The 12,141-nt window shown below is 33.1% G+C and overlaps 2 protein-coding genes across 7 annotated transcripts; one reads left to right on the forward strand and one right to left on the reverse strand.

The window, feature by feature from the left end:
• The first annotated feature begins 2,064 nt into the window (after positions 1-2,064).
• LOC136200982 (uncharacterized) lies at positions 2,065-5,501 on the forward strand. Of its 6 annotated transcripts, none has more exons than XM_065991496.1 (7): positions 2,065-2,441; positions 3,242-3,322; positions 3,456-3,518; positions 3,602-3,679; positions 3,760-3,846; positions 4,783-4,858; positions 5,270-5,501. In XM_065991496.1, the coding sequence occupies exons 1-6, from the start codon at positions 2,429-2,431 to the stop codon at positions 4,827-4,829; spliced, it is 369 nt and encodes a 122-aa protein (XP_065847568.1). In that variant the 5' UTR covers positions 2,065-2,428; the 3' UTR covers positions 4,830-4,858; positions 5,270-5,501. The 6 variants fall into 6 exon arrangements, with proteins under 6 accessions (XP_065847568.1, XP_065847570.1, XP_065847566.1 ...); XM_065991498.1 differs by having other exon boundaries at positions 3,813-3,846; XM_065991494.1 differs by lacking the exon at positions 4,783-4,858.
• A 5,225-nt stretch (positions 5,502-10,726) lies between these two features.
• LOC136200494 (VQ motif-containing protein 9-like) lies at positions 10,727-11,629 on the reverse strand. The gene has a single exon (XM_065990868.1). It carries the CDS (start codon positions 11,627-11,629, stop codon positions 10,727-10,729), a length of 903 nt encoding a protein of 300 aa, XP_065846940.1.
• Between the last annotated feature and the right edge of the window lie 512 nt (positions 11,630-12,141).

The raw sequence follows: 12,141 nt of genomic DNA on the forward strand, positions 1-12,141 counted from the left end.
GAACCATGTAAATAAACTCGTTTTGGGGAAATAAGTTAGCGTAGAATAAACACACAACATAACATTTAAATACGGTTGTAAATAAATCACTTCTTTTTCCCCCCTCTCTGTGTATGTATAAACATAAATGGGTGATTCTTTACTGATGTGGCTTTTCAATAATATATGCTCAAAATGGTTTCTAAAAAGAGAAAGAAAAGGGTTTCAAATGAATTTTAAACTTAAAAAAGTATACGATTAGTCCGTTATCACCTAACATGCTGAGTAGGAGGCCGGTGGTTCATAACCGGGCGATGTTGGGGTGCCTAGTAGCCTTTCTCCGGAAAGGAGCTAGCCTTCTCGGCTCGTACCTAAGTTTCCCGAACCCACACCGGTCTCCCGCAAGGGATCGGTGTTCATTTTCCCATTCGTGGGTGGCGACTCTTCCATATCTCCGAGCTCCGGTCCTGCCGAGCACCTTGATTCCACGATTGGTTGCTTTCGACGCCAATCACCGCTTAGGTCGCCATGAGGTTGTCCACCCCCCGGTCCGCCCGGGAGATTAGGCCGCGACACCTCGTCTAACACCTCCATAAGGTGATTATTATGTTAACACTTGTTTCAAAGTTCCTGTATTTTGTTAAATGATCACTATATTGTTATGTGTGCTAAAAACCTTAAGAATTTGTTCAAATGACATTTATTAGGCTTTTCAAAGAAAAGGTTTACATTTAGCTATTGAATATTTATAAACAAATGAACATAGGTTTATATGCTGAAATGCAACCCGAAACTAGATTTAGCTGCTTCCTATGTCTTCCAAGCATAGAACATGTAGTTGTGGTCAAAATTGCGATTTGTTGTTGTTTCATTAGAACATTATAGTTATATCACAGATTTATTATATAAATTGGCCATCATTTTGGCTTTTCGCTCCGTGTACCCCAAGTGCTCAAGGAAGCAGAGGCAGTTGAGCTGGCATATTCTCCACAAGATATGACCGATTTGATTGCTAATTTCCAAGCAAAGTATTTCTCTGATTAAAATTACATTAGATTGAAGGCATTTCATATTACAATTTGGAATTAGTTATACAACTTGATATATTTTTCAAGCATCAATCATCATGCACTACAAAAAAAACAGAGCATTGGATACAAGATTTGGAGACAGTTTAGATATTGTCTTCAATTTTTATTTTAAAATTATTATTAAGGACTAATTTATTTATTGTCCCAAATTGTTATAATTTTAGTATTAGGGACAGTTTTATAAAATCATCAAAATTTATTATTTAATATCGAAATACATAGCCACTATCCAAATCAAGTCACCATCTACAACACAAATTCCCTTTCTCCTCTCATCTGGTCTCATCTCATCCCATCCCATTAATCGATTCCTTCACCCTTAGACTCACCAGTCACGCCTCTAGTCCACGCCATCGTCCACCATTAAAGCCCTATCTAGTCGAGTTCTCGTCTCTCTATCCTCAATGGTATTGTGGTTGCCGAAAATTTTCAGTCATCTATTCCTTCCCGGCGACACAATCAGTTTAAGTCTGTAACTCCTTATCTCAATTCCATATTAGTTTCTACAATTTTACAATAGCTTCTATTTCTATTGTAATATACCTCTTCTTTAATTTATACTTGTCTGGTGGTTTTCCTATTTGATTCATTCTCTATCGCCCTCTTAAGTCTGATTATTTGATTTTGGATTTGTCTTTCTTATGCTTGATTTCAATTAGGGTTTTTAAGATTTAGGATATTTATTCTGTAGTTATTTTTAAATTGGTTATATTGATAGTATCAAGGACCTTCTTTAGCTAAAGTAACACTACAAAAAAACAGAGTTTCGGGTACAATTAGTTAGGTACAAATTATAATTTTGGTCCTCAATTATAGGTTTTAAATTAATATAGGTACTAGTATATTTTTTTTTTGTCTCTAATTCTTTTTTAATTAAGAAAAGGGGACAAGTTTAATTAATAGAAATTATAAATATTTTATGTTTAATTTTTTTAATAAGAAAGGGACAACACAGATGGTTTTTTCTTTTGTTTAACCTGTTCCTTCAAATCTTTCTTCCTTCCTTTATCAGATTCTATTTCCCTATTAACCCAGATTAATTTTTCCTCTTCTTTACGCCGCCTTATCTCATGCTTTCTCTATCTCTTCGCTACCCCCTGCTACCCCCTATCAGCCGATTCAACGTCGCCGTTCACAATCGACACTACCACTCATCCTTTCTCTCTCTTCTCTTCTTTCGATTGGGTTTTCCTTCGACATTTGCCTTCCTCTCCCCCTTCATTACACTTCCTTTCATCTTCTTCGATTTGTATCCCAAATCTGACCGATGAATTCAACAACAATGGACAAATTCACCAGCAAGGATAGGTCGACAATATGGAGCTGCGAATTTGGGGACTGGAACCCCATCGACTTTGATGAATTTTCAAGGTTAGGGTTTGTTTTATTTTATTTATTTATTTTCTTGAAAATTTCACGGTTCTATATATCTTCCTTCAATTGAACGAAATCTATTTGAGCATCAAGTAATGTTTTACTAACCAAAAGGCTTTTTAGGTCTGTATACTTCAAGAAATAATTTGATTCAAGTATAACATGCCTTTTTGATTTATCTTTTATGTTCAATTTGGAGAGAAAGTATAATAAGAGGAAATGTATACAATATCTTATCTTGTATAAGTAGATAATGTTTTATCTCTTTTATCTCTGTTAATGAATCTAATCTAACTGATATTACAAACTAAGTATTTCCTTTTCAATTCCTTTTCTTGAAAGATAGCCTTGCGTATTAATGTATTGATTCCATCTGGTTTTAGATTAACTGAGAATCAAAGTAGATATCCTATTATGGTATTTTCTCATTGTTGCACATTTTCACTCCCCCATTTTCCAAGATGTAATACTGATGTCTTCCGTTTTGGTGAGAGTCATTAATGTAGTCATGTGAACTTTTTATCAATGCAATTTTGTTTGCTTCAGGTCTATGATTTGCTTCTAATTACCATAGTTTGTATTTCTATTATAAAATGTCCCTTCTTCTGCAATTTCTACTTAGTGTTTTTCCTCTTTGATTCAATCTCTCTATCCCTCACTCTTTTATTTCTGATTATTATGCTTCTAACTGGGTTGTATAAGATTTAGGATATTCATTCTGTATTTATCTTGAAATTAAATAAATTGTTAAAGGTTCCATTCTGATGTTCATTTCTCCTAATATGATTTGTTGTCAGATTCTTCTAATCGAGAGGCTTCCATGATTTCCTCATTTCAAATGATCCTTGAAGATGGAAGCATCCATCTAAATGGAGAAGGTAATAACTTATTAATTTATTGCAAGAATTTGAAAACTCCTTTTATATTAAATCGCTTAGCATCCATGCAGACGTAGAAGGTACTAACTTGTTAATTTGGTTTCACGACATTCTGGTTATTCATTTGGTTTAGCACTGAGGCATAGAACTTGGGTTTTAAACTCCCAATGCCGAATGAAATTTTTATCTTCTAAAGGTAATATCCTCTACTCTGTATTTTGAGACAGAGCTCTTTACATTTACATAACGGATTAAGCAAACAATATGTTCTATCAACAGCAATGCAAAAGTTGTTGACATCACAGTTGAAGACTTTGCTTCCACACGGATTCAAACTGCATTTAGGGACTACGAGAGGTAAAACAACTACTTTAAAAGATAAAAGTAATGAAATTTCAGTACGACATAGATATAATTATATGCTTTGAGTTTTTAAGCTATTCTTACGACTGCAGAGTTTCTCCTAAAATTGGTTTTTCTAACTTTGAAGCATTGGCCTGGGAAATACATGAGAGAAGCTCAAAGTAAGATAATTATTTTCTTGAGTCTAGTGCTATTAAATTAGGATGATTTATGCTTGATTAATTGCTTTTTGGTATAGTGTTAGTTTTATCTTTAATTTTTTAATGGTGCTTAACAAATAAAATGTGCACTTACATCTTTTTTACTTCTATTTGGTTTATGAATGTAGTCTTATTTTCAAAAGTTTTAGACAATATTTGTAGTATTATGTAGTTATTCCTCTTCCTTTTGATATATTGTTTTTGGTGTGTGTAATGTTGTCATGTTGGATAACTCTGCAAATTTTGATAAAATCTGCATACTTGTGATAGTGTTATGACTAAAGTTGGCCAAAATAACTACTTTTGTATATCTTAATTATAAAGCTTGTCATTTTTACTTTTAGTAATTATTAGTTTAAGGTGGAAAACCATGTAATTTTATATGTGCATCTATTTTGTCTTGTCTCTTAACTATAATTTTTGCTAAAATGGCAATCAGACCCTTTTTTCTTAAAGTTTTTAGACTTCAAGGACCTTCTGGTATTTTCTGCAACCTCGGTTATATCTGTTTCAAGAACTCTTACAACTTTTCTATTTATCTGTAGCTCTCTCTAAAGACATTTTAAGTCTGATTTCAGCTATTTGTATTTTTTTCTTAACGTTAACCAACTTTAAAGACTGTTCTACAATATCTGGACTTTTCTGGATTTTTTAAATGTGAAACCCTCGAACATTAGCAGTATGTGCTTTTATTATGGATTTTTTAAACGTGAAACCCTCAAATGTGAAACTTACTTTATTGACTTGCAGATTCTTTCTCCAATCCAGTTCCATTTTCAAATTTTTATTCTTTAATTTGATATATGCTTTTTCAGGCGATATAAGATCTGATTATTGCTAATTGTTTATTTTAGCTTTGCTGATTTATTAAATATTTATATGTTTAATGCTCTGTAGATGTTGGTCTTGGTCTTATGACTTGTAGATGTTTCCTTGGTATTTGACAACATTGAAGAGGAAGGTCCAGAACGTGGTAATTACATAAAACATATATGTCAAGCCGGCTCTAACTAATAGTTGGAGAAATGCTACAAATAAGGAATCTTTGCTTGTCTAATCATCCATTATAGCCTTTTCATGGTAGAGAAATAATAAAAAAGCCATATATGTCAAGCTAGGGCTCTAACTAGCAGTTGGAGAAATTCTACAGATAAGGAATCTTTGCATTCCACTCGAGCTCAACTTTTGTTATTGGAGTTATTATAGGTAGATGATAACCGGGGACTGAATCATAACCGTCAATTATAAATTTGATGCATCTGTATAATCACACTTGACATAAATGCATTTGTATGATCAAGATAGTATACTTGCATGATTTTGTTCTACTTCTTTGGATTTATATGTTGTGGAATATAATGATATTTATGGACTTCGTTTGCAGATGGAACTCCTTACGCTATCTTAATCATGGCTGTCACAATAAGCACCTTATCAGAATGAAACAGTTTAATGCTCAAGAGGCGCTTGAATGTGGTTTTTAGAAATTATTGTAGGACATTAGAACTGATGTTGTACCCGTTCAATTTTTTTCTACACGTTTCCCGACGAATATTACTGTTCAGTTTTTTTCTAAACATTTATTGTCGAATATTACTGTTAAATAAAAGATTATTGTGTTCATAATTAGCTTATGCTTTTGTGATTTATTTTTATGTCTATATACTAGGATTTGGTTTGCTACTAGTAAATTATAGGGATGATTATCGTCCCCTTATTATAGGGACAAAAATTTGTTTATATGGAACGACATACCGTCCTTAGGAACGGGGATGAAATATCGTCCCTAGGAATAAGGACGACAGTTGTCCCAAGGAATGGGGATGAAATGTCGTTCCTAGGAACGGGGACGACAATCGTCCTTAAGAATGGGGATGAAATGTCATCCCTAGGAACGGGGACGACAATCGTCTCTATGAACGGGGACGATAGTCATCCCTCTCAGTGGGGACGATAGTCGTGCCTTTTAATGGGGACGATATCATTCTTTTCGTCCCCTATAGAATCGGGTACGGAGGTAACAAGGACAAAAAATGGGGACGAAAAAATTGTTCTCAAAAGTATAGGGGACAATTTTTTATGTTTTTGGGGATGATTTTTTCCGTCCCTAAATGTGTTTTTTTTTGTAGTGTAAGATGGGGTGTTTGGAAGCCATTATTTATTAAAACAGATCATCAATTTGCTTGTACTGCAAGATTAGGACTTGTTTGGTGCTTCTTTGTAATGTTCAATTTTTCTGACTTCTAAGTTTGTGACTTTGCAAACTGTGGGTAGAGAGTTCATTTATGTGAATTGATGTTGTTGGTAATATAATATGATAGATAGAAGGCATAATACATACTTAGCTTCCTAAACTAAAGCTTCAAAGTCAATTAGTACCCTAAACTATCGAAATCATCAATCAGGTCTCTCAACTAAGCAAAAATCACAAATTGAGTTTCCATTCTAAACAAAAATCATCAATTGAGATCTCATGGAAAATCATTTTCTTGAACAGTTGCAGACCCTTTTCCTCAAACTCATTTTGAACCAACACATAGATGATTACAGTTGCAACTGATGTTAGGAAAACATAGGGACTCAATTGATGATTTTTGCTTGGTTCAGGAATCTGATTGATGATTTTGATAGTTTAGGATTCTAATTGATTTTAAAGCTTTAGTTTGGGGACCCAAATAGGTGTAATGCCTAGATAGAACTTGCATATTTTTTTCATTACGAGTCTAGGCCCCCTTGAGTAGGTCTAACTGTGGAATGACTGTGGAAAACTTAGGAACTAAATGTTAGATTAGTTATATTCTTCTTTACTCTTTTAGTTCACTTGCTCTACTTGAATATTTTACAATCTATTTAATTCCAAGAGCTAGTCAATCACAATGATCTATTTAATTTAACCTTTTTGAAGATAATTAAGACCTATAATTTTAGCAGATTCCTACAAGTCACTTGAGATAAACAATCATCAAAGAGTTCTTATGGATATAAAAGATGCACACGAACCATTCCACCCCAAAATTCAAAACTAGACATCTGACCCAGAAGATCAATTCTTTGCTTGTCTAGACTAATTTAAGCAGGGTTATTATCTTTCTTGGTAACCTGAAGCGAAAACCAAAAACAGAAAATGTACCTCTCAGATACTAAATGTGGCTTGGTTTTTAACATTCATATGAAGATAATTCTCGCGAGCACTTCCTTACTGAAGTTTAAGCAATAAAATCTTAAAAGGAAGTTTGATGAAATTTGGGGGTTTTAAAAATCCTATTCACTTTGCTTTTGAAAATAGTTGGCTTTCTATCTCTACATGGTAGTAAAACAATCTCGTTTTCAATAACTTTCTTTATCCTTTCTGATTCAATAATCATTTGTCGCTTTTGATTAATATAAAGATAGTGTATCTCCATTTCTGCAGATATTTTCGTGGTATTCCTGTGTTCAAGATTTTCATTCTGAAGTTCAATGCATTTTGATTTGCTTATTTCATGACTATCTAATTTCCTTTTTAACAGCATAAGCATGATTGATTTTCACATCTTATGCAATTAATTATGTGACAAATTAGGTATCCCGTGCCTTAATATTTCTGGTTTGTTTTAATTGACTCTTTATAGAACAAACTATATGTGATTGTTTAGTATGAATATAGAAAACTTTAGTATGAATATAGTGGTCTCAAAACGTTCCTCCGAAACAAGAAATTTAATGGTGTAATATTTGTTTCAAGGAGTAACCGGAATAAGAAGTCATAAAGAATAATATAATCAAATGAAATAAGAAAAGAAAAACACGATGAAGTGCAACTTTCTTTTTGTAAAAGAATCTTTTTCCTTCCACAGTAAGTAGTTTTGTTTTTAAAACCTAGTAACTAGAATCAAGTTAATAATAAAATAATAATTATTAACAATATATTAATATATAAATATAAAAAATTAATATAAAATAATAACAAAATAACTAAATAGGTTCACTTAATAATAGTTTTAAATTTTTTACTTTAATATCCTATAATTATATTATATATTATAATTTTATTTTGCAAAACATTAACTATAAAATTACGGTAAAGACTATGCTTACTTTGTTTTTAACAAAGTAAACCTTACTTTGTGTGTTTTCACCATTTGATTAATTTTCTAATCCACCATTTAATGGTGAAAACACACCAAGTAATGATATTTTGTCAAAAACAAAGTAACCATATAAGACACCTAAATCATTTCCATTCCCATCTCTTCAAATTTTATTTTATTTTCTTTTACTATACTATGGAGCCAGACCTATCTACTAGTTCTCATGATATGAACATGATCATGAGTGAAAAAAAAAGCCAAAATTAATATGAACCTCTCTAGCAGGGATTCCATTGAACTCAAGCTTTTCAGCGTCCTTCATGGTTATCCATCTCATGCTAATCAGTCCATACTGGATGAAACTAGGGTGCTTGGGAAGAAACCAATCAATCCATCTAAGGTTTCTCATGCAACTTTTGTCAGAGAAAATTCTCAACTTTTCAAGTTGTCCGTGGTCACAAAAATGCACATCATTTTGTACATGCCCTGGTGAAACAACGACAAGATGTGAATTTAGGCCATTTTGATGACTATCATCCATATTACCCTTATATTGATTTATCAAATCGTCTTTATCATCCATATTACCCCTATGGTGGTTTATCTTCATCCATAAACAAGTGTGTGCCCTAGTATTATCCATTGCATACGTCATCTAATAGTTTTTATCTTCATGGCAGGTTCTCGAGAGAAGGGATGGTGAGTTCCTCACCATCTTCAATGGATATGAAAATGATTGTGAAAGAAATGAATGCTTTTAGTGGTGGATTATCATATTAATGATTGGAAGAAAATAAAAGTTCTTTATTTGATAATTTGTAGAGTGCTTCTTCATCCTCATCTATGGCAATAAATGGACAATAAGTTGTTATTGGATGAGTTACTTCCAATGAACAAGTCGATACTTCAAGAGTTGATGGGTCTTTTAAACTTTAGTTATGTACTTGTTTTGTTTCAGTTTGCTTTTTTTAGGCCTAAACCATACGCAGCCCCCCTAGATTTGACACTTTTGATCCCTTTCCCTCATGAAGTTAGAGGATGACTTATTTGCCCATTCAACTATTTAAAAATGGTATTAGCAACCCAGGTTTCTATTGTAATGGAAACAATCATGATATTTTCTCGTTGCCAGCACTAAGACAAGTTCTCTTGTAAAAATTGCAATAGCTTTAACTCTTTCTAAATGGTCTACATATATGCAGATTGATTCCAATACTTTCATGAACATTTGTACTAATATTAGAACTTTATCTTGTTCCAGTTATAATGAAAATAGGAGTTGCTATTACAACTTTTAAATAGTTGAGGAGGCAAATAGGTCTTCCCGTAAATTCAGAGGGAAAATGACCAAAATTGACATGTTCAGAGGGCTGCATATATGCAATAGCCACACATCCCAACTAGGTTGACCAAACGCAAGCCCCAATCAACCGCAAGTATTATTAAAAAATTAAAGAAGTACAAAGAAAGCATTAATGGAAACCAACATGAGGTACATTGCAAAAATGATAAAAAATAAAAGGTTGTCAAAATGAGGGGCTGCAGGCCAACCATATTATATCTGAAGCTGTCATGTGAAAATGTGCGAAGCAGTCTGCAGCCTGGTTGCCATCCCTGAATATGTGAGTAATCATGAAATTCATATTTGAACAATCCCGCATGCATCGTAGCCATTCTGGACGGACATGCACATTTAAAAATAGTGTCATCTCATAGAAATTAATTGGAATTTTCTTCTATAATTCTGAACATTATATTGCTTAACCAAGCAAAGCCACATTAATCCGAACATATAATTAATTGAGTGATTCTTGGGTATCATATTGATTCCGTTTTTAAATACTAATTAACGATATAAAATAGGAGGATACAAGAAAATATATATAATTCACGAATTTTTTTAATGAAACTTGAGACTATAAAGAAAAAGACTCTATATCTCAACTAGGTTCATATAGAACCCTTAAAGACAATCAGACCTGAATATTATTAAAGAGGAAAAAGCTTACAATAAAAATAAAAGAACAATTGCAAAAAATCAGAAAAAACAACACCAAAACAATTAAGAAAAACAATACTAATTTTATTCCAGCTAATTTTAAAAGCATTGGTTGTAATGTCATCATTGCAGTAGTTTTGAAATACAAGCTCTTCTTGCAACAACATACAATAAACTGTAACACTAAACAACAAATAACATATAAACCAAATAAACCATTAATTCCTTCCACATTTTGTTTCAATAATTTTATAATATTGCTATTATTTTTTCCTTTCTGAAAATTTTTTGGAAATTTCTGAGAAAGATACCTATTACTATTGTTTTGCCTATATTAAATTTCTACATGCTTGAAAATGGAGAAACATATAAATTAATTAGTAAAAGATGCAAAAACCAAAATCAATTCATTATTAAAGTTTACATTCTCAAAAGAGAGATGCACTTACACTTTGATCTTAAAAAAACAAAAAAACAAAAGGCAATAACGGATTAGAGACAAACATTTGCATCCCCTATATTGTCTTGTTTCAACCTTTAACTCTTAGTCTAGCTAGGAAACGGAAATTGAGACCGATAGGAAACACAAAAACGCTAGTAAGGAAAAGTTTCTTGCAACAACTGACTTACCCAAACAGGAGATTAATCATTTCACTTTACGTCAGTTCAAAAAAATTAACCAAATATCTTTAAAGTTCATGAGCAATGTTTTTCTGACAAAATTCAGGATGCTATTCATCAGAGAAAGTATCAGAAAGAGATGAAGTCCTATTCATATTCTCCCCAAATTGATTCCCCAAAAACTCAGACTCATTCCAAAACCTATTATCATATCAGGAGGCAAAGGAGGAAGCTCAACATCATGACAAGGCATCATCATATGAACATTTTGATTCGATTGTATTCCACCAAAATTAGAGAAATTAGATGAATCAAAATTAGAGTTCTGATGATTAGTGAAGATGAAATCAGAAGGAGGTGCTGATAAGAGATTATTGATTTGTTGAGTTTCATCATCATCAGGTGAAATAATGGAGGTAACGGAAGAATCAGGAGGGATATCTGAATTAATAAAATTAGTATCAGCTTTTAAAATTAGCGGAGACTGTGGCTGTGACGTCATCATGGCAGAGGCCGGCTCCAGAGTTAGATTATTCCGGGCTGGAGAATCCAGTGGGACCATATGCGAAAATCCCCAATAGGCGGTGGGGATGGAGTTGGAGTTGTGAAGATCATGCATATAAGCAGAAACGGGAGATTCAGCAGCCGCATGGACTAGTGGAAAGGGCGGTAAGGGTGATAGAGGAGGCGGTAGTGGGTGTGGGGAAGCGTTCGATGAAGGAAGGGGGATGTGGGTAATGTCCCCCAAGGGAGGAGGTCGGATATGTTCGAGGCCAGAGTGGGAAGGCTTAGGCGGGTGAATAAGTGGAGGAGCAGAGAAGCTTTGATGGGCAGGAGAGCCGGTGAGCTTCTGGACAACATCCCTAAAATCATTCTTGTTAATATGATAGACCAGTGATTGTGATTGATTAAGATTATTATTCAAAATATGAGAATTGTTGGAGGTTGAGATATTTGGTTTTGAGATCTTATGGGATAATTTATTGAGGTTTTTAAGGTAATGATTTCGAGTGGTAATGGTAGAATCAACAGAGGATTGATATGTTTTATCCATTACTCAACAGCAACAAAGGCTTCTTCTCTGTGGAAGAGAAAACTCAAAATGAGAGAAACTAAACCCAACTCATCTCAATTTATATGAACCTTATACTAGCATTGTAGATGGAATTAGAAGTCAAAATGGCTTTTAAAATTTGTATGCCCCATTAATTTAGCCAAAATTTGTATAATATATTTTTTATTTTAGAATTTGTTATTTTTAGAACATCATTTGTTGTCACACCAAACATGCCGTTAATAAACCTATATATTAATTGATTTATGGAAGGATCTAATACACCCATATATGAAAGATCAAGGGCTCAATGTGTCTAAATGAAAGATCGAGGGCTTAATGCACCAAATGGTGAAAGATCAGGGGTTCAATGTGTCTAAATAAAAGATCGAGGGCTTAATGCACCAAACAATTAAAGATCAAGGGCCTCAGGATGCTTTTTGCCTTTAATAAATTAGTCTAATACGATCAAATGCCATACCTAAAAAATTTGCCAAATTTTTTGGGTTAAT

Source organism: Euphorbia lathyris, chromosome 7 (assembly GCF_963576675.1).
Source record: "Euphorbia lathyris chromosome 7, ddEupLath1.1, whole genome shotgun sequence".
Classification (NCBI taxonomy): domain Eukaryota; kingdom Viridiplantae; phylum Streptophyta; class Magnoliopsida; order Malpighiales; family Euphorbiaceae; genus Euphorbia; species Euphorbia lathyris.